This window comes from Heterodontus francisci, chromosome 5 (assembly GCF_036365525.1).
Source record: "Heterodontus francisci isolate sHetFra1 chromosome 5, sHetFra1.hap1, whole genome shotgun sequence".
NCBI classification, from domain to species: domain Eukaryota; kingdom Metazoa; phylum Chordata; class Chondrichthyes; order Heterodontiformes; family Heterodontidae; genus Heterodontus; species Heterodontus francisci.
In genome coordinates this window covers 93284029-93307454 of record NC_090375.1, presented here as the reverse complement: position 1 = coordinate 93307454, position 23426 = coordinate 93284029, and the positions used below count along the sequence as shown (strand labels likewise).

Sequence of the window (23426 nt, the reverse complement as noted above, 5' to 3'; positions counted from 1 at the left end):
TTCCCTTTTTACCTTAGCTACACACACACACACACACACACACACACACACACACACACACACACACACACACACACACACACACACACACACACACACACACACAGGTTAACCGAAAAAATAGAGATTTACTCTTTAGAGCTCTAGTCCAAAAAAGAATACGTTAGCCAAAAATACTTGCTAATTCTTGAAGAAAAAAAGAGAAGATATGAAAAGATTTCAGAAGTCCTTTTCTGGTTTGGTGTCCCAAATACATATAGACAGCTGTCACTGGGATATTCCTATAATAGTTCTTGCCAGGTAACGTCAAAGATCAGTTCGGGCAGGCTTTCCAGGGAAAATGCAGTCACAGGGGTTTCAAGCAGTTTCTTACACTTGCTTCTCAGCTTTTCAAGAAAACTGGAAAGCTTTTTTCAAAGAGCTGGAATAGACTGAGCTGGATGTTGTTCCCTTGATAAGTTTTCTCCAACTGTCTTTTCAAACCATTGTCCAAATCCTAACTCACTGTCCAAAGTGAAACCAAACACAATGTCACAAGAGTCAAGGCTCGTTACCCCTATAAACCTTGACCTGTCATTTCTTCGTAAACATCTTTCCCCAAGTCAAAAACAACCCCTGCAGGGTAATTGAAAACTTGTGCCTTCCAGTAACTGTTTACAATCCAGACCTCTCAGTGACCCTTGTAAAAAAAAAAATGCATGGACTCCTTTTTCAGTTTTAAAACACAAATCTTCAAAATTTAACAAAAAAATAGAAGCATTCGTAACACTGCCAATGCATGGTGCACATCAGTCCAGCAGTCTCACAGTCCCCGTTCAAAGACCACGGTTTCCCTTCACCACTTCATCCCTCTTTTCCAGTTTTGCCATTAAAGAATGGAAGCGCTCACATCTGGGATCATGTCTCAACATTTCCAGTGTTAATAAATTACAAAATGCACACTGACAGATGAAATAAACCCCAGTGAACCACTCAGTGCTCTGACCGACGTGGTGGTCTCTGCTCTCGGCCACTTCAACGCAGTGCTCCCCTTGTGGCCTCAGTTGGGGAGGAGGCAGCCTGCTTGTTTTTGTCTGCTTGTGGCTGAGATGCACGTAGTGGTCGTCACTTCGTGGAGCTGCCAATGAGGGCACCTCCAGAGGCTGCTGCACTGGCATCAATGCAGGGGCAGCCTCCAGCAAAGGGGCCTACTACATAGATGATCCTTCAGTCAGAGGGGCCAGAGAGGCTGATGATGGCACCTAATAATGGGTGGCACACTCATCCTTTTCACTGACTGTCTCAGCCTTTTCATGGCACTTTGCTGGAGGGAAGCAACAGTTGGGGCGCAACTAGCATCAAAGGGGGTAGGCGGTGGTGTAGTGGTATTATCACTGGACTAGTAACCCAGAGACCCAGGGTATTTCTCTGGGGACATGGGTTCGAATCCCGCCACAGCAGAAGGTGGAATTTAAATTGTCATTTGGTTATTGGGAGCCAATGTAGGTCAGCAAGGATGGGAGAAAGCAGGCCTTGGAAAGGATACATGCAGCAGAGTTTTGGGCGGCACAGTGGCGCAGTGGTTAGCACCGCAGCCTCACAGCTCCAGCGACCCAGGTTCGATTCTGGGTACTGCCTGTGCGGAGTTTGCAAGTTCTCCCTGTGACCGCATGGGTTTTCGCCGGGTGCTCCGGTTGCCTCCCACAGCCAAAGACTTGCAGGTTGCTAGGTAAATTGGCCATTATAAATTGCCCCTAGTGTAGGTAGGTGGTAGGGGAATTGAGGGAAGGTGGGGATGGGGTAGGAATATGGGATTAATGTAGGATTAGTATAAATGGGTGGTTGATGGTCGGCACAGACTCAGTGGGCCGAAGGGCCTGTTTCAGTGCTGTATCTCTAAATAAATAAGTAAATAAAATAAATTCCAGTCATCTTTGTGGCATCAGAGCCACTGACTAGTCAATGCTTTAGAGTGTTGCATGCATTCTGTGCACGTCAGTGCACTGTTACTGCATCCACTCCGAGTGCTACCATAAATGGATCTTCATGAGGTTTTTTTTAATTGTTTCATGGGATGTGGGCATCGCTGGCAAGGCCAGCATTTGTTGCCCAATCCTAATTGCCCTTGAGAAGGTGGTGGTGAGCTGCCTTCTTGGACTGCTGCAGTCCATCTGGTGGACAGTGCTTAGGAAGGGAGTTCCAGGATTTTGTGAAGTGACAGTGAAGGAATGATGATATATTTCCAAGTCAGGATGGCATGTGCCTTGTGGGGGGATCTTGCAGATGGTGGTGTTCCCACGCATCTGCTGTCCTTTTCCTTCTAGGTGGTAGAGATCACGAGTTTGGAAGGTGCTGTCAAAGGAGGTGTGGTGAGTTGCTGCAGTGCATCTTGTAGATGGTACACGCTGCTGCCAGTGTGTGTAGGTGGTGGAGGGAGTGAATGTTTAAGGTGATTTATGGGGTGCCGATCAAGTAGACTGCTTTGTCCTGGATTGTGTCGAGCTTCCTGAGTGTTGTTGGAGCTGTACCCATCCAGGCAAGTGGAGAGTATTTCAACACACTCTTGATTTATGCCTTGCAGATGGTGGACAGGCTTTGGGGAGTCAGGAGGTGGATTACTCACCACAGAATTCCCAGCCTCTGACCGGCTCTTGTAGCCACGGTATTTATATGGCTGGTCCAGTTCATTTTCTGGTCGATGGTAGCCCCTAGGATGTTGATAGTGGAGGGAAGGTCTTTGATGAAGCAGCTGAAGATGGTTGGACTTAGGACACTACCCTGAGGAACTCCTGCAGTGATATCCTGGGGCTGAAATGATGAACCTGCAACAACCACAACCATCTTTCTTTGTGCTAGGTATGACTCCAACCAGTGTAGAGTTTTCCCCTGATTCCCATTGACTTCAGCTTTACTAGGGCTGCTTGATACCACACTCGGTCAAATGCTGCCTTGATGTCAAGGGAAATCACTCTCACCTCACCTCTTGAGTTCCGCTCTTTTGTACATGTTTGGACCAAGGCTGTAATGACGTCAGGAGCCGAGTGGCCCTGGCGGAACTCAAACTGAGCATCAGTGAGCAGGTTGTTGCTGTTTAAGTGGCGCTTGATAGCACTGTCGAGGACCCCTTCCATCACTTTGCTATGATTGAGAGTAGACTGATGGGGCAGTAATTGGCCTGTTTGGATTTGTCCTGCCTTTTGTGTACAGGACAGACCTGGACAATTTTCCACATTATCAGGTGAATGCCAGTGTGGTAGCTGTACTGGAACAGCTTGGCTAGGGACGTAGCTAGTTCTGCAGCACAAGTCTTCAGGTAGTACAGCCAAGATACTGTCTGTTTCTTGATATCATGTGGAGTGAATCAAATTGGCTGAAAACTGGCTTCTGTGATGCTGGGGGCCTCAGGAGGAGGCTGAGATGAATGAATCTTCCACTTGGCACTTCTGGCTGAAGATGGCCAAGAAGGTTGACCACTCTCTCAATGGAAAAGCTCAAGCATTCAAACCCTTGAGCCATGAACTCCTCCGTTCTCAGCCCATGACCCCACACTGCCTCAGGAAATTCTGACATGTGGGTACACATCTCACATGGTTGGTCAAAGTAGAGCTGCCTTACTTGTGACTCCTGAGGCCCTGCATCTGTGCCCAGCTGTGCATGGCTGTGTCTGTCCTCCATCCTCTGGGGGGACTGCCACAGCTGCCACTCCCTCTCTCACCTCCTCATGCTCACTAGTGGCATGCTCTTCACCCAGTGCCACCCTTTCTAATCGTGTGTGAGGACCCATTGGTATGTATATCTGCGCTGGCGGAGGGTGCATTTGAATGATGTGACGGTGCTGGCTTTGTCAGTTCAGTCTTTTGAGAGGTCCCCAGTGATGCTGCTGCTGCACTTTCATGGTCCCCCTCCACGACTGAGACTGTGGGAGACAAGAAGGAAATCATGAGAAAAATACTGAGGATGCTGGAAATCTGAAATAAAAACCGAAAGCGCTGGAATACACATTCAAACTCTGATGAAAAGTCACAGACCTGAAACGTTCATTCTCGTTCTCTCTTCACAGATGCTGCTAGACCTGCTGTGTATTTACAGCACTTTGTGTTTTTATTTATAATTTAAGGAGATCATGAGAACTTGCCTCTGACAGCAGGGGCCTCTGCAGAGCTGAGGCTTCACAGTGCAGCTGAGGCTTTAGCATGCTTTCGGATGATGAGGAGTGCATTCCATCCCCTTCATCTACAGAATTCAATATCTTTTCACCCTCTCCTCCTGGTATTCCCATCTCTCTGTTGCTCACTTGGCCATGCGGGGCCACCTTGGCAATTTCCATTGCAGCCTCCTCCATGCCTGTGAGGATGACGAGCTGGGACACTTCTCCTCCTGTGCCCACCCTCTCCTGTAAATTCTGCACCCTCTACTCTTGCAAGGACAAAAGAGAGAGTGCTAAGACAGTGCTGGCCTCTCTCAGCAATGCTAGCTGCTCATTTTCATAAGCTGCATGTATCAATGCTGCCAAGTCTTCAACAGTGCTGGGTCTGTGGGCATTGCTGAGGAATCATTAATTACTCTGGGTATACATTTCTCCCATGTTCTGGAACAGCATGTGTCCTTAGGCTGCTCAGGTGGTGTGTCTTCTGGTGGCTGCAGACCTGGAGGACTGTCACCTGGGTCTGGCGTAGCACTCATATTGCTAGAGTAAAGAAGGCCATGAAACCTCTTTTAGCAGTGCACTCAGTTGCTCCGGACAACACTTCAGCTACTGACAATTTCTGCCACCTCCAGCCAGGCCTGCTTTGTTTGGCAGGGTGGCCTTCTGCTTCCACCCTCCGGAAACAAGACCTCTCGCCTCTCTCTCACTGCCTCCAAAAGCACTCAAGGGCTGCATCTGTGAACTGTGGGGCAGTCCTGCCCCAGGTGCCAGGCCTCTGGCTCCCTTCCTGGTGAGCTCGGGATTCCATGGAAATCAAAATGGCTGCTACAGTAATGGCTTTATGATACCTTTAAATCAGGCCTGCACTTTACATCCTGCACCTGCTACTGCTAATTGACTGCCAAACCCACCCTCCAGCCAATTAGCAATTGACATCACGGAAAATAGGGGCTGAGACCATTTGCCCCACTCGTTGCAGGGTCGGGACCTGGAAATGGTTCCTGACTCTGAAGGCGAAATCCTGCCCCATATTTTTAACATAGCATTCTGGGATTTTTACTGAGCTTTGTGGACCAAATTCTGTGACTCTGTCTATCATTCTGTGAAAGCTGTAAATGAATAACCTTTATATAAGAACATAAGAAATAGGAGCAGGAGTAGGCCATTTATTCCCTCAAGCCTGCCCCACCATTCAGTAAGATCATGATATTCCTTGACATATGTATTTAATTTTTTATCAGTTGAAAACTGGGAATGTACAGCAAATGATATGCAAGATGCATCAGTTGGAAGTAGATGTTTGTGCCCAAAATTTGTGTGTGCCCACCCGGCTGATAGAAGTGTGGCTGAACACACAGCCGTCAGTGACTTCTGCTCCTGATAATGTTGGGTTAAAGGGGGCATCACCTCATTAACACGACAGGAAAGTGGGTGGGAAAAGCAGCATTATTTGAACTTCCAAATGTACTGACACACAAGCAAATTGTTCCTTTTTAATAGAAGGACCGATGTGATTAAACAACAGTATTGCTTCCGGAATAAAAACAGAAGGTGCTGGAAATACTCAGCAGGTCTGGCAGCATCTGTGGAGAGAGAAGCAGAGTTAACGTTTCAGGTCTGTGACCTTTCATCGGAACTGCTTTCGGTGTCTTCCAGTCAGAATTCAGCCTGGAAACTCTGGCAGACTTAAATGTTTACTGCCCAGCCAAACTGTAGCATCTGCCAGTGTTACCAGATGAAATTTTAAGGTTTTCCTGTGGATAAGTGTAAGGTGATGCATTTGACCAGAGACGTAGGCAGCAAATGTACCATTGTACGCACTCCTTACAATTGCTGATTTTACATTTACACTTCCCCCTACCTGGATAATTTTAGAGCAATTTTTTACTTCAAATTGATGGATTTTTAATCTAATAAAGTATCTTGAAGCAAGGTTTGATACTACAATGCTGAGGATCGTATGTTTAACATTATAAAGGCAATAGTCATTTTTGCCATTGGACCGAAAATGGAACTTTAAAAAATGTGTACATAATAAATTGTACCATTTAATCAGGATTTACTGTCCAACAATTGACATGTAGCATTTTACTGACAGTTGGAATTTAAAAATAAAAGTATGAACTCTTAAGATTGAAAGCATATTGAAAATATTGGCAGTAGCACAAAATCGTTCTATAGGCCAGTTTCAATACCATGATTTCCGATTGCACCTTGTGCTAATTGGGCTAGTATGATTTGTTGTCATGAATGAACAATTGAGGTCATATTGCAGAATCTGATGTTTGAGTCAGTAAATCAAATAAGTCCTAAAGTCTGGCACTTTTGTCTTTACAGAAGATTCATCTGTGGAGTGTTTCAATGAAAATGAGACCTTGATGCTTAACTCTAATGCTGCAGAGGGAGGTCACTGTGGGGAGATGTATTCAACTATGGGAGACATTAATGGTAATGGCACAGCCAATCCAGACCACTCTGCTAGCCAGGATGAGCAACCAATAAACCTAAGTGACAGTCCTCTATCAGTCCAGATAATACCAGACTATGGCACGGATAACAGCAGTAATGGAAGAAGAAACCGCATCAAATACACAGTTACTGACATTAAAATGGAACGGGATTCAAGAGATTTGGGAAGTAAGGTAAGAAATAATTAGATTTTGCAACAAACTTCATTTCTAGATTTTGAAATTATGATTTGCTTAGCAATTCCACTACAAATATGGGAGAATCAATCTGACAGCAGCCATTCAAAAACAATATAACCTTGAAATTCTTCTGAGAAAAAGGGTAAAACTGTGGAAGCATATTTTTTAAAATACCTGGTGCACTTTGAATATTTGAAGTAAAACCAAATGTTTAATTTATTTTACATGTTAGTCTTTACCTGACAACTGTTTGCATTCAACTTGGAGAATTCAGATACAAAAACTGTTGCCCACAACCTGATTTTTTAAGAATATTGTTTTATTATTTGTATGATAATGTATTTTTGCTTACACAGTGATATTTCTGATTATTGGCACCACGTAGTCTAACTTGGAATGTTTGTTTCACCCATTTTAATCTACAGCAAAAAGAGCTATTTAGTACTTGATATACCAATATCTGCTGTGGTTTTGTGTCAGCATACAGAATTCTGTATGGGCATCAGGATGGAAATGCTGTATTGCAAATGCAAGATACATTTCCCTCTTAGGATCAAAAGGCAAAAGGAGAGAAGTTCCCAGCTGACTGAATGAGTTTATATCAGGGTTGTCCAACCTTATCGCGTTGGGGGCCACTTTACATTTTTTGTCTTACATGGGGGGGGGGGTCGGTGAGACAATTTCAGAAAGATAAAGGCATTAAAAAGTTATTTAAGTATTCCGGATAGATGTCCATCTGTCAGGAGTGATCTTGATCACTCTCTCGGTGTCTCTCTGTCTCCCTGTGTTCAGCCCTCTCTGCCCCTCCTCTTTATCTCTCTGTGCCCCCTCTTTCTCTCTCTGTGTCCTCTCTTTCTCTCTCTGTTCCCCCCTCTCTCTCTCTGCCTCCTCTGTCTCTCTGCCCCTCTTTCTCTGCCCCCTTCTCTGTCTCTCTGTCCCCCCTCTCTCTCTCTGGCCCCTCTCTCTTCCCCCTTCTCTCTGTTCCCCCTCTCTGTCCTCCTCTCTCTATCTCTGTCTCTCTGTCTTTCTGTCTCTCTGCCCCCTCTCTCTCTCTCTCTGTCCCCCCTCTCTCTCTCTCTGCACCCTTCTCTCTCTCTCTGTCCCCTCTCTCTCTCTCTGACCGCCCCCCCCCCCCATCTCTCTCTTCCCCGTCTCTCACTCACTCTCTCTGTCCCCCCTCTCTTTCTCCTAACAGTTACAAGGAACGGGAGCAGCTTTGTGGTTGGTCAGTTTTAAAACAAAAACGCAAGTGTCAGTTTCACAGCTGACAGAATGCACTTCCCAACTTTGGACAAATTTGGGGTTTTCCAGCAGGCTTTTAAAAACAAGTTGGAATCTGCCGGAAAACCCCGAATCTGTCCAAAGTTGGGAAGCCTGTTCTTGCTTCAGCACCTGTCAGCTGTGAAATTGACACTTGCAATTTTTTAATAAATGCTGGTCTGAAAGAAGAAGACAATGGAAAATTTCTCATCTCTGAAATACATCCACGGGCCGGATCCTGGCCCATGGGCTGTATGTTGGACAACCCTGGTTTATATAGTCAATAGTTGAGTAATGCAGAGCAGGAAGGTCTCAGGTTTAATCACTGTTGTGTCCTCAGCTGATCATAGCTTCGGTACTACCATTGGCCTGTGCACCTTTGAAGGGTGGGGGTGGAAATTGGCCAGCGTCTATTCCTTATTGCTAACCAGCAGCTTGTATTGGAAGAGGGGTTCCCAACTCTGATTGGATGTATTCCTGAAAGTTTCATTGCATGATCCCACGATCCTGCTATTGGTTTCCCAACGCATCCATCCTTGTGATGCGCTGCTTTCCCACACCAATTGGAAAATTAACACTCTAAATTATCTGATTGGATGATTTTTGACTGTCAGCCAAACAAATGTTTTCTCACTTCCAGTATTTTTATAACTAAAAAACAAAAATATTCAAAGAAAGTGGAAAAAAAAATTTTTTTTTTAATGAATGATGCTTGTAGCAATGTCCATGAGATTTAACTTTCATTCCTGGAGGCTCCAGGACGGCCCTGGGAAGTTTGGTCACATGGAAGTGGAGGTTCAACAGGATCCTTTTTGGTCACTTGAAGAATGAGAACTTGTGTAATTGTACTTCAGGAAGAAGTGAATGCTTTCAGACGGGGATGGGAGAAAAAATAAATGGGCAAAAGCAAAACAACAGTTTTATGTAAAGTTTTTAAAATACCTAAAGCTACAGCATATTAGAGGAGGAGGTGATAGTTATCTTTGACACAATGCAACCTAAAGAAAAAGTTAATCTGTTTTCCTGAAGCGAGCTTTCAGTGTACATGAAGTGGAGTATGGTAAGTCTTTCAAGAGATGCTGACTTTCATACTTATGAAATACAAAAACTCTTGATTTCTGTGGGGTGGGGATTGGCTGGAATTTCCCGATGAGGCAATGGCCCTGCCCACTGTCTGGAAATTCAGAGGCGAGCCCGCCTTTGCCAGCCATGCTATTTTGCGTGGCTCAGGCAATTAAGTGCCTGCAGTCGTGGCTTTCGCCCCTCAGACAGGAAGTCCTGCCTCCAAGAGCTGCCTGGACAATCGGAGGGACAGCAGCTCTTCAGTCCCAGCAGTTCCACTGGGAGCGGTGGCCACTGCTAGGACTGCAGCCAGTGAGAGGAGGAACATGGACAGTGGCCTCCAAAAAGGTAAATGGGGTCGGGCCTCACTCTGGGATAATCAGCTAGGCCCCGGCGAGGGGGTGTGGTTTTCAGAGTGTTGGGCAGGGGGATTGTTTCAGCGGAGGTGGCCCGTGCTGCTGGGGGAGGGGTCCTCTGTGGGGCACAGGGTACCCAATCAGGAGGGCCCCCCCAGCCCCGCAAGGAGGCCGCCAGTTATTACTAGGCGGCCTCCTCTAATGCCAAAGTGCCTATCCACCTCTGGTATTTTACCAGAGGTGGTGGGAAGAGGCCTTTAAATGGTCATTATTTGGCCCGCCATCCTGCCATCCCACCCGGTTTTGCGAACCCCTACCTCCTAGCCCACTTCTTGGGCGGGGTGGGGGAGTAAAATTCCGGTCTTTGTCCCTGTGAGGTACAACATTTTCTCTATCTATACTGTAGCTTTAAAAAGAAGATAAATATTCTGACCTTCTCAAAATAACAAGGTCAAGTTTATATAGTACTTAGAAATTATAACAAATATGGGCACAATTCTGAGGAAGAATCTACTTCCTTGAAAACAGATATTTATCTTAGCATTAGATTTAGGTTTTGTAAATGCAATAGTATTGGGGAGTTGCAGACTTTTTTTTTGGAAGAGCAAAATAATGGTGAATTATCCACCCAGGAGTTTCTCAGGACTATTGTGTCCCTTTGCTAAAAAAAAACATTCTGAACCCTGGAATAAGATAATTTATTAGGCAACAGGAATAAAGACTGTTGGGTAAGGGTTACTCTTAGCACATGAATGCTCGCAAGCCAACTTTATTTGAGATTAAATAAATAAAGACTTACGTATTTGTGTTCCTGCTGTATCTATACTAGGCTTCAAAATCATCTGAAAGTAACTTTGTTTCTATTGTCATTTTAAGCATGATATATTTTGAATTTTCAGGTACTTATACTAGAAGCATTCACTGATACAAGCAAAAACAAATATCGTGTAAAATTTAAATATGTAATGCCTATGAAAAACAACCTTTCAAAATGCAGTGTGTTTGAAGGTTATGACCATTATAACTCTGTAATATTCAGTGTGACGTTAGCATACATTAGTGGATCATCTCAATGACAATCTTTACACATGTGTACTGATCCCCACTGCAGTTCTACATTCCTTGAATTCTACTTAATTTTTAAGTGGTGCAATGTTGTACCAAGCACATTGTACTGGATGCATTATGTGATTGCACTATTCTGAATATGAAATAGGTGACTCCCCCAAGCTGAGTAAAGCATTGTTCTGTCCCTCTGCTTAGTTAGCACCAATCCACTTTTCCAATGCAATCACTCACAATAGCCATATTGAAGCCTACAATTTGTTTAAAGTTAGCATTAATCCCCAGTAGAGTTCTGCAGGTTTAGCATATAGTTTAAATTTCAAAGTCCTACTGTATACACCAGGGCTATTTGCTAATAATTGTAAGCATGCTATCTCAAATCAGGAATCTTAAACTGACTAAGCGGCTCAGTTGTCACCTGATTTAATAACTTCACTATTAACTGATGCTTCAATTATCTTTCTGTTCTCTGGGTCCAGCATTAATTCAAAGTCACAGAATGACTAGTCTTGCATTTAACACATGACATTTGCTTGGTTCTTATAAAGATCGGTTTTCTAGTTGATAGGCAGGGTCGAGCTGGTTGGGTTCAGGAGTATGAAAAATGTGAATTTAGATTATTTTGCCTGGCTCTCATGGAGGTTCATGCCCATGATTTGCTGATGGGTTTGAATATTTTGCAACTTGCATGCGAATGAGAGGCGCTAATGTATTTTTCAATCTTTCGGCGCGCTGTTATTTCCATCCATTCACACCAGGGGCAACAGGTAAGCAGTGTGAAAAAGGCAACCGTAATAGGGACACATGCTTTCCTCATTAATTTTTAAAATTGGATTTTGTCCACATTTTTGAGGTGTTTTTTCTCGTTGGATTTTTATCTTTACAGTACAAGCTTTTAGGGATACAATAAATAAGTAATTTGAGACATGACATGTAGCAGGCTTGGGAGAAACAGGTGACTTTGAACCTATGGTTCCGAAACCTTTCCACCACTGGGCTTTTCTTCACATCATGTCTCGGCCTGCTGAAAACTAATTGATAGAAATTGATTGTTATTCGTCAAAAACTCCATTATCATTGTATCATGAAACTACCAAGATGAAAGAAGACTTTGGACATTTTTCACTTATCAATTCCTGGAGGGTGGGTGGGCAAACTGGCCACAGCACCGTGGAGCAGGAGCCCATTCAAGTGGGGGGAATGAAAAGGAATATGGTAGTGATAGGGGACAATACAGTCAGGGGAATGGATACTGTTCTCTGAAGCTGAGACCAGCAGTTCTGAAGGTTGTGTTGCTTGCCCGTGGCATCTCTGGGGACGTCTCCTCGTGGCTGGAGAAGAACTTAGAATCCTAGAATGGTTACAGCACAGAAGGAGGCCATTTGGCCCATCATGTCTCTGCCGGCTCTCTGCAAGAGCAACTCTAGTCCCACTGCCCCAACATTTCCCCATAGCTCTGCAAATTTTTTTACTTCAGATAATTATCCAGTTCTCTTTTGAAGGCCTCAACTGAACCTGCCTCTGCCACACTCTCAGGCAGTGCATTCCCGATCCTAACCACTCACTGTGTAAAAAAGTTTATAGAATCATAGAATAACTTGGAATGGGAGGGGGAAGGATTCAGTTGTCATGGTCCAAGCATGAACCAAAGACATAGGTAGAATTAAGACTGATGTTCTGCGGAGGGATTTTGAAGAACTGGGTTCCAAATTGATAAGAAAAACCTCAAGGGCAATCTCTGGATTACTGTCGGAACTATGAGATTAGAGAGCATAGCTCAAAAATGGTGTGTAAAGAAGGGGCTTCGATTCATGGGTCACTGGTAGGAGTACTGGGGAAAGAGGGGGCTGTTCCTTTGGGATGGCCTCCCCTTAAACCGGGCTGGGATCAACATCCAGCGAATCATATAAATAGAGTTGTGGATAGGGTTTTAAACTAAAAGTGGGGGAGGGGTCAGGTGAGGGGAAATTTAGAAATCTAAAGACAAAAGTTGAGGCAACAGAGCAGTGTGGTGATTTGGGTAAAAACAAAATGGGACAGGAAAGGACAGAGAGTTCAGTGACAATAGTACATCAGTGAATAGAGTTCATGCAAAGAATGGTGGTAAAAAAAAATTAAAGGCTCTTTATCTGAATGCCCGAAGAATTTGTAATAAGAAAGACTAACTAGATGCACAACTAGAGATAAATGGTTTTGATCTAATCAGTATTACAGAGACATAGTTACAAGGTGACCAAGGTTGGGAAATAAATATTCCAGGGTACACAACATATTGAAAAGACAGGCAGAATGCCTTCCAGGAGCGGAGTGGTGCGGACCTGTGGGGAGAACGCTGAGTGCTGAGCCTATAAATCGACCCCGAGGATCGATGCCCAGTCTCTTACCTTCCGGGAGCGGAGAGCAGTCAAACCTTTTCCAGCGCACCGGAGCTTTGAAAAAAAAAGCCAAAAGGGACGCAAGAGGAGAGCTGCAAGATGATTGGCTGGTGAGTAGCAGCTGTTAGAATATCTTTAAAAAAAAGGGAAAGTTTTTTTTGGAAAAAAAATCCTCTGGTGATAAGGTGAGTACTACTACAGTGTTTTATTTTTAAGGACTTCAGATTGGAGTGGGTAGAACAAGGCCCCTAGTGTAATTAGTATATTTTAATTCAGGGACTAACGAATTAACCTAAAGGTAAGTCAGGACAGGAGAGCTCAGCTCCGTGATATGCTCATCCTGCCCAATGTGGGAAATCAGGGACGCTTCCAGTGTCCCTGATGACCACGTGTGCAGGAAGTGTATCCATCTGCAGCTACTGGCTACCCGCATTACGGAGCTGGAGCTGCGGGTGGATTCACTGTGGAGCATCCGCGATGCTGAGGACATCATGGATAGCACGTTTAGTGAGGTGGTCACACCGCAGGTAATGGTTGCACAGGCAGAAAAGAGATGGGTGACCACCAGATGGAGTAATAGGCGCAGGCAGGTAGTGCAGGAGTCCCCCCTGGCCATCCCCCTCTCAAACAGATATACCGCTTTGGATACTGTTGGGGGGATGACCTCCCAGGGGAAAGCAGCAACAGCCAAGTTCATGGCACCACGGAGGGCTCTGCTGCACAGCAGGGGAGGAAAAGGGTTGTAAGAGCTATAGTGATAGGGGATTCTATCGTACGGGGTGCAGATAGGCGTTTCTGTGGCCACAAACAAGACTCCAGGATGGTATGTTGCCTCCTTGGTGCGAGGGTCAAGGATGTCTCGGAGCGGCTGCAGGACATTCTGAAAGGGGAGGGTGAGCAGCCAGAGATCATGGTCCATATTGGTACTAACGACATAGGCAGGAAGAGAGATGAGGTCCTGCAAAGTGAATATAGGGAGTTAGGCAAAAGGTTAAAAAGCAGGATCTCTAGGGTTGTAATCTCAGGATTACTTCCTGTGCCACGTGCTAGTGAGGGTAGGAATAGGAGGATAAGGCAAATGAATGCGTGGCTGAAGAGCTGGTGTAGGCGGGAGGGCTTCAGCTACTTGGATCATTGGGATCTCTTCTGGTGCAGATGTGACCTGTCCAAGAAGGACGGGTTGCATCTAAACTGGAAGGGGACCAATATCCTTGTGGGGAGGTTTGCTAGTACTACTCGGGAGGGTTTAAACTAGTCTTGCAGGGGGGTGGGACCCAATGTAGTAGTCTCTCCGATGAGATAGTTGAGGTAAATGTAGAGGTTAAAGCAAGCAAGTCCAGTAGGCAGGCCGGGCAGGGGCAGGACAGGGAGCGTGTAAGGTCTGATAGGCTAAACTGCATTTACTTTAATGCAAGAAGCCGCACAGGTAAGGCAGATGAACTCAGAGCATGGATCGGTACATGAGATTGTGATATTATAGCTATTACGGAAACGAGGTTGAGGAATGGGCAGGACTGGCAGTTCAATGTTCCGGGGTACTGATTCTTCCGGCGTGACAGAGGTGGAGGTAAGAGAGGAGGGGGAGTTGCATTATTGATTAGGGAGGACATCACGGCAGTACTTAGAGAGGATATCCCGGGGGGAATGTCCAGCGAGGCCATATGGGTAGAACTTAGAAATAAGAAAGGGGTGATCACTTTGATGGGATTATACTGGAGGCCCCCCAATAGTCAGAGGGAAGTGGAGGAGCATATATGTAGGGAAATCACAGATAAGTGTAGGAATTATAGGGTTGTAATAGTAGGTGATTTTAACTTCCCTAATATTGACTGGGACTGCCTTAGTGCTAAGGGATCCGATGGGGAAGAGTTTGTTAAGTGTGTCCAGGATAGTTTTCTGAAGCAGTATGTGGATGGCCCTACTAGAGAAGGGGCTACACTTGACTCCTCTTAGGAAATGAGGATGGGCAGGTGGTTGATGTGTCAGTGGGGGAGCACTTTGGGACCAGTGACCATAACTCTATTAGCTTCAAGATAGTTATGGAAAAGGATAGGACTGGTCCTCGGGTTGAAGTCCTAAATTGGGGGAAGGCTAATTTCGATGGCATCAGACAGGAACTCTCAAAAGTTGAATGGGAGAGGCTGTTTACAGGTAAAGGGACATCTGGCAAGTGGGAGGCTTTTAAAAGTGAGATAGGAAGAGTTCAGGGCCAGCATGTTCCTGTTAGATGGAAGGGCAAGGCTGGCAAGTTTAGGGAACCTTGGTTGACGAGGGATATTGAAGGAGGCATATGTCAGGTATCGGCAACTGGGATCAAGCGAGTCCCTCGAGGAGTATAGGGGATGTAGGACTACACTTAAGAAGGAAATTAGGAGGGCAAAAAGGGGCCATGAGATTTCCCTGGCAGATAAGATAAAGGAGAATCCTAAAAGATTCTATAAATATATTAAGAGTAAAAAGGTGGCTAGGGAGAGAGTAGGTCCCCTTAAGGATCAGTGTGGCAATCTATGTGTGGAGCCACGGGAAATGGGCGAGGTCTTAAATGAATATTTCTCGTCAGTATTTACCGTGGAGAAGGTCATGGAAGCTAATGAGTTCAAGGGAGGGAACAGCGATATCCTGGAGCATATCAACATTACAAAAGAGGAGGTGTTGGAGGTTTTGAAGCGCATTAAGGTGGCAGAGCGCATTTTGGGTGTTCGGGGCACCTTTTCGCAAGGCTTCCCTAGGGTCCCGCTGCTCCTTCTACTCTTCAATGGACTTACCGCACGCCGTGGCCGCAGACACTCTGGACGGTGAAGACAGCAGGATCGGAGATCAAAGTATCACCAGCTGTACTTTTCAGTTTCGTCCGGATCAATTTCGTTGAGAAAACAAAGAGCAGGTGTGACTGGGGGAAGGCAGTGGGCCCAGGTAACAAACACTAAACTAACTGTTAACTTTTAGTTAGGGCTAAAATGAACTGATTTAAAGAGCCAGGTGAGTTTAAACAGTTTAAGAGGGTAGATTGGGGGAGAAAACACGAAGAATGGGAGCAGATGGCCATGGATAGAGTTGAACAGCAAGGGAGCTTCCTAGGGAGCTTACAGCTCAGGAGCCATCTTGAAGAGTAACCCTTTGTAAGTCACCTTTGTAAGTCTGCCAAAAGATGCTTCACCTCCCGAAGGACGCGGATGAGCTTTCCAGACGTCGATGGTGGGAACTGAGGAAATGGCTTATTACCTGCACCCGCTTTCCCCCCCCTTCCCCTCCCCCTTCCCCCCCTTCCAACCCCCTTCCCTGCTCCACTCTCTCAGCTCACCCCCTCACAACCCCGTCCCAGCCCCCCCCCTCGCACCATCTTCCCCCTGCACCCCCTTCCCCTGCACCCCCCCCACCCCCTCACAGCCCCCTTCCCATCTCCTCCTCGCACCCCCTTCCCTCCACCCCTCCCCCTCGCACCCCGTCCTCCCGGCATCATCCTACACCTGTGTAGGGGCCCTAACAACCCCACTGCCTTGTGGGCATCTCGGGAGAGACCAAGGCTAAGGGAGTAAACCCGAACAGAAAATCCGGAGCGGAACCCCGTAGGCGGTCATGTGTCACCTTTGGCATGTTTCCGGCAGTTCCTGCAGCCATACCGGTGCCAAACGTCGTGCTCTGCACTCCTTTGGACCCCACCAGAAAGGCCGAGAGGGGGATTTGATGACTGGGCAACTCTCAACCTCCATAAATTCACCCAGGCATGCACCATGGAGAGGTCACTCCATAGTTGCCTCACAGCGACTGAAACAACACTGAAGGCAGCAGTTACGGGTTATAAGTCCAGCTAAATTGGCGTAGAAACTGGGCGCCACGGGTTGCCTTTGTCGGTGGGAGAGGTCATCCCACCTCACTGGACAGCTACCGCCCGCCTCAAACCGGGCAGCCCCGGTCAATAAGGTTCTGTCCCGCCACAGTCTACCTGCTTCAATGGGTGCTTGGAGCTCAGGGTCATTGCCCGAAAGGTGGACTGAAACACCGCACCAAACAACACGAAAAAAGGAAAGAAGGTACCAGCCCTTCGCTTTGCAAGCTGGAACGTCAGAACTATGTGTCCTGGCCTGTCGGAAGACCTTACACAAATCAACGATTCTCGGAAGACCGCCATCAGTAACAACGAGCTCAGTAGACTCAATGTAGACATTGCAGCACTTCAAGAGACACGCCTTCCCGCGAGTGGATCTCTAGCAGAGCAAGACTACACCTTCTTCTGGCAGGGCAGGGATCCTGAAGAACCAAGACAGCATGGTGTGGGCTTCGCCATCAGAAACTCCTTGCTCAGCATGATAGAGCCACCCTCAAATGGCTCGGAACGCATACTGTCCATCCGACTGCTCACCATCTCTGGTCCAGTACACCTACTCAGCATCTGTGCTCCAACACTCTGCTCCCCACCTGAAGCTAAAGATCAGTTCCACGTGGAACTCCATAACATCATTAGCAGCATCCCCAACACCGAACACCTACTCCTGCTGGGGGACTTTAATGCCAGGGTTGGGGCCAACCATGACTCATGGCCCTCCTGCCTTGGGCGCTATGGCGTTGGAAGGATGAATGAGAACGGGCAGAGACTGCTTGAGTTGTGTACCTATCATAACCTCTGCATCACCAACTCGTTCTTTCACACTAAACCCTGTCATCAGGTTTCATGGAGGCACCCAAGATCGCGTCGTTGGCACCAGCTAGACCTCATTGTCACAAGGCGAGCCATCTTAAACAGTGTTCAAATCACACGCAGCTTCCACAGTGCGGACTGCGACACCGACCACTCCCTGGTATGCAGCAAGGTTAGACTCAGACCAAAGAAGTTGCATCATTCCAAGCAGAAGGGCCACCCGCGCATCAACACGAGTAGAATTTCTCACCCACAGCTGTTACAAAAATTTCTAAATTCGTTTGTAACAGCCCTTCAAAACACTCCCACAGGGGATGCTAAGACCAAGTGGGCCCACATCAGAGACGCCATCTATGAGTCAGCTTTGACCACCTACGGCAAAAGTGCGAAGAGAAATGCAGACTGGTTTCAACCTCATAATGAAGAGCTGGAACCTGTCATAGCCGATAAGCGCATTGCACTGTTGAACTACAAGAAAGCCCCCAGTGAGTTAACATCCGTAGCACTTAAAGCAGCCAGAAGCACTGCACAAGGAATAGCCAGGCGCTGCGCAAACGACTACTGGCAACACCTATGCAGCCATATTCAGCTGGCCTCAGACATCGGAAACTTCAGAGGAATGTATGATGGCATTAAGAGAGCTCTTGGGCCAACCATCAAGAAGATTGCCCCCCTCAAATCTAAATCAGGGGACATAATCACTGACCAACGCAAACAAATGGACTGCTGGGTTGAGCACTACCTAGAACTGTACTCCAGGGAGAATGTTGTCACTGAGACTGCCCTCAATGCAGCCCAGCCTCCACCAGTCATGGATGAGCTGGACATACAGCCAACAAAATCGGAACTCAGTGATGCCATTGATTCTCTAGCCAGCGGAAAAGCCCCTGGGAAGGACAGCATTACCCCTGAAATAATCAAGAGTGCCAAGCCTGCTATACTCTCAGCACTACATGAACTGCTATGCCTGTGCTGGGACGAGGGAGCAGTACCTCAGGACATGCGCGATGCCAATATCATCACCCTCTATAAAAACAAAGGTGACCGCGGTGACTGCAACAACTACCGTGGAATCTCCCTGCTCAGCATAGTGGGGAAAGTCTTTGCTCGAGTCGCTCTAAACAGGCTCCAGAAGCTGGCCGAGCGCGTCTACCCTGAGGCACAGTGTGGCTTTCGTGCAGAGAGATCGACTGTTGACATGCTGTTCTCCCTTCGTCAGATACAGAAGAAATGCCGCGAACAACAGATGTCCCTCTACATTGCTTTCATTGATCTCACCAAAGCCTTTGACCTCGTCAGCAGACGTGGTCTCTTCAGACTACTAGAAAAGATTGGACGCCCACCAAAGCTACTAAGTATCATCACCTCATTCCATGACAATATGAAAGGCACAATTCAACATGGTGGCTCCTCATCAGACCCCTTTCCTATCCTGAGTGGCGTGAAACAGGGCTGTGTTCTCGCACCCACACTTTTTGGGATTTTCTTCTCTCTGCTGCTTTCACATGCGTTCAAGTCCTCTGAAGAAGGAATTTTCCTCCACACAAGATCAGGGGGCAGGTTGTTCAACCTTGCCAGTCTAAGAGCGAAGTCCAAAGTACAGAAAGTCCTCATCAGGGAACTCCTCTTTGCTGATGATGCTGCTTTAACATCTCACACTGAAGAGTGCCTGCAGAGTCTCATCGACACGTTTGCGGCTGCCTGCAATGAATTTGGCCTAACCATCAGCCTCAAGAAAATGAACATCATGGGGCAGGACGTCAGAAATGCTCCATCCATTAATATCGGCGACCATGCTCTGGAAGTGGTTCAAGAGTTCACCTACCTAGGCTCAACTATCACCAGTAACCTGTCTCTAGATGCAGAAATCAACAAGCGCATGGGAAAGGCTTCCACTGCTATGTCCAGACTGGCCAAGAGAGTGTGGGAAAATGGCGCACTGACACGGAACACAAAAGTCCGAGTGTATCAAGCCTGTGTCCTCAGTACCTTGCTCTATGGCAGCGAGGCCTGGACAACGTATGTCAGCCAAGAGCGACGTCTCAATTCATTCCATTTTCGCTGCCTCCAGAGAATACTTGGCATCAGGTGGCAGGACCGTATCTCCAACACAGAAGTCCTCGAGGCGGCCAACATCCCCAGCTTATACACTACTGAGTCAGCGGCGCTTGAGATGGCTTGGCCATGTGAGCCGCATGGAAGATGGCAGGATCCCCAAAGACACATTGTACAGCGAGCTCGCCACTGGTATCAGACCCACCGGCCGTCCATGTCTCCGCTTTAAAGACGTCTGCAAACGCGACATGAAATCCTGTGACATTGATCACAAGTCGTGGGAGTCAGTTGCCAGCGGGCAGCCATAAAGGCGGGGCTAAAGTGTGGCGAGTCGAAGAGACTTAGCAGTTTGCAGGAAAAAAGACAGAGGCGCAAGGGGAGAGCCAACTGTTAACAACCCCGACAAACAAATCTTTCTGCAGCACCTGTGGAAGAGCCTGTCACTCTAGAATTGGCCTTTATAGCCACTCCAGGCGCTGCTCCACACACCACTGACCACCTCCAGGCGCTTACCCATTGTCTCTCGAGATAAGGAGGCCAAAGAAGAAGGTGGATAAATCCCCACGGCCTGACCCGGTGTATCCTCGGATGCTATGGGAAGCAAGGGAGGAGATTGCTGGGGTCCTGGCAGAGAATTTTGTATCATCGTTAGCCACGGGTGAGGTACCGGAAGACTGGAGGATAGCTAATGTTGTGCCTTTATTTATGAAGGGCAGCAGGGATAAGCCAGGGAACTACAGGCCGGTGAGCCTTACATCAGTGGTGGGAAAGTTATTGGAAGGGATTCTGAGAGACAGGATTTATATGCATTTGGAAAGGCATGGTCTGATTAGGGATAGTCAACATGGCTTGTGTGGGAAATCATGTCTCACGAGTTTGATTGAGTTTTTCGAGGAGGTGACCAAGAGAATTGACGAGGGCAGGGCGATGGACGTTGTCTACATGGACTTTAGCAAGGCCTTTGACAAGGTCCCGCATGGTAAGCTGGTCCAGAATGTTCGAACACATGGGATCCAGGATGAGCTAGCAAATTGGATACAAAATTGGCTTGGTGATAGGAGGCAGAGGGTGGTAGTGGAGGGTTGTTTTTTCAGATTGGAGGCCGGTGACCAGTGGTGTGCTGCAGGGATCGGTGCTGGGCCCTCTGTTGTTTGTCATATATATTAATGACTTGGATGTGAATGCAGGGGGCATGATTCGTAAGTTTGCAGATGACACCAAAATTGGTGGTTAAGTGGACAGTGAAGAAGGTTGTCTAAGGTTACAACAGGATATAGATCAACTGGGAAAGTGGGCAAGGGATTGGCAAATGGAATTTAACGCAGACGTGCGGTGATGCATTTTGGGAAGTTAAACCAGGGCAGGGCATATACAGTGAATGGCAGGGCCCTGGGGAGTGTTGTTGAGCAGAGAGACCTTGGGGTGCAAGTACATAGTTCCCTGAAGGTAGCAATACAGGTAGACAGGGTGGTGAAGAAGGCGTATGGCATGCTTGTCTTCATCGGCCGAGGCATTGAGTACAAGAGTTGGGACATCATGTTACAGTTGTACGTAACGTTGGTTAGGCTGCATTTGGAGGACTGTGTGCACTTCTGGTCGCTGCACTACAGGAAAGATGTGATTAAGCTAGAGAGGGTGCAGAAAAGATTCACAAGGATGTTGCCTGGTTTTGGAGGGCTTGAGTTATAAAGAGAGATTGGATAGGCTTAGTCTGTTTTCCCTGGAGCGAAGGAGGCTGAGAGGACACATGATAGAGGTATATAAAATTATGAGAGGCATAGATAGGGTAGATATCCAGAGTCTGTTTCCTATGATAGGGGTGACTAAAACTAGAGGGCATAGATTTAAGGTGAGAGGGAGGAGGTTTAAAGGGGATCAAAGGGGTAAATTTTTCACACCAAGAATAGTGGATATCTGGAATGAGCTGCCTGAGAAGGTGGTGGAGGCAGCAGCAGTAACAACATTTAAGAAGCATCTGGACAGGTTCTTGAATGAGCAAGGTATAGAGGGATATGGAATTAATGCAGGCAGGTGGGATTAGTATAGATAAGCATTATGGTTGGCATGGACGTGGTGGGCCGAATGGCCTGTTTCTATTCTGTACGACTCTATGACTGTCATGGAACAAGAGGAGTAGTAGCCCTGATATTAAGCAATGATATAAGGACAGTTGTAAAAACGGGTCCTGGCTCCGAAGATCAGGAAGTAGGATCAGTATGGGTAAGATTAGAGCTGGAATTTTAGAAGCCCCAAGGAGGAGGCTTTGGAGGCGGCGGTGCATGTAAATTTGGAAGGCAGTACATCAGGTTGGTTCCCCGGCGTTTTCCTCCCTCCATGCGCTGTTCCTGGAGGCGGTCTCCCAGAGGTAACAGCTGCATCTCTGGCAGTGGCAGGAAGCCAATTAAGGTACTTTATAGAGAAATTAACCCCTAATCTGGCAATGCAGTGAAATTTTCCCAATACTGCATGGGCCCCCTGCATTGTAAATAGCTCGGCATTGCATCGGAGGTGGCCTAACGGTGGAAGCTCTGAGTGCCAGCAGTAAATATGAGCACAAAGGCTGTAAGCAGCACATCCACTGGCATTTGGAGCCATTCCCCCTGCACATTAATCCCCGAGAGGGTTCTGGTTTTTATTCAAAGGATGCCATATGGACTATTAGCTGAGCGCCTCCATCTTTTGGCATCCTCTTGCTCTCCATCTGCTTGAGCATAGTTCAAAAATGGTTTGTAAAGAAGGGGTTTTGTTTCATGGGGCACTGGTAGGAGTGTTGGGGAAAGAGGGGGCTGTTCCTTTGGGATGGCCTCCACTTAGTGGGCTGCAGACTGACCCTTCCTTTGGCCTCTCCAATGGGACCTCCTGCAACCAGGTGCTGCCCATCATCCCTAATTGGACAGTGAACATGGAGGTAGCCTGTTACTTGGCCTCTTCCCTTAAATTTAAATTGGCAAGCAAGCTACTGAAATGCGCAGGCTCGGGACCTGGAAATGGTCCTGATGTTGGGTTCCTACCGCCCATGAGAGAATTCAGCCCTAGGAATAACGAGGGGCAAAAAATGCTGCCGGAAGTAGTTTACAGACCTCCTAACAGCAGTTAAACTGTTGGACAGAGCATTCAGCAAGAAATAATTGGAAATTATAACAACGGCAACGTAATAATCATGGTGGACTTTCATCTTCGTATAGATTGGACAATCAAATTGGCAAAGGTAATCTGGAAGATGAGTTGGTCGAATGCTTTCATGACAGTTTCTTGGAACAATATGTTGTGGAACTAACAAGGGATAAAGCTATTTTAGATCAAGTACTGTGTAATGAGGCAGGGTTAATTAATGATATAAAAGTAAAAGATCCACTGGGAAAAAGTGATCTAATACAATTGAATTCCATATTAAGTTTGAGAAAAGCATACTCAAGTCCAAACCAAAAATCTTAAACAAAGCCAATTACATTGGTATGAGGGGAGAGCTGGCTAAGGTGGATTGGGTAAATAGACTAAAAGGTATCGTGGTAAATAGACAATGGGAAACACTTAAAGAAACGATTCAGAATGTTTAAATACTTTCCATTAAAAACAAAACTCAGCAAGAAAGATCCATCCGTTGCTTACTAGGAATTTAAGGATAATATTAGATTAAAAGAAGAGGCTTAGAATGTTGCAAAGAATAGTAGTAAGCCTGAGGGTTGGGAGAGTTTTAGAAAGCAGCAAAGGGTGACCAAAAAGTTGATAAAAAAGGAAAAAATAGAGAGTAAACTATAAAAAGAGATTGTAAGAGTTTTTACAAGCATATAAAAAGGACAGCAGCTTTTGTGTTTCCTTCTATCCTTCAAACACAAGCTCACC

The 23426-nt window shown here is 46.6% G+C and overlaps 1 protein-coding gene across 7 annotated transcripts in view; it reads left to right on the top strand.

Moving 5' to 3' along the window:
* Positions 1-23426, top strand: part of LOC137369960 (nucleolar protein 4-like) — a 504149-nt gene that overhangs the window by 235570 nt on the left and 245153 nt on the right. For all 7 annotated transcript variants that reach the window (XM_068031785.1, XM_068031783.1, XM_068031786.1 and 4 more), the window contains one exon: positions 6464-6768. In XM_068031785.1, coding sequence (XP_067887886.1) covers positions 6464-6768 — 305 coding nt within the window. The remainder of the gene's footprint in view (positions 1-6463; positions 6769-23426) is intronic.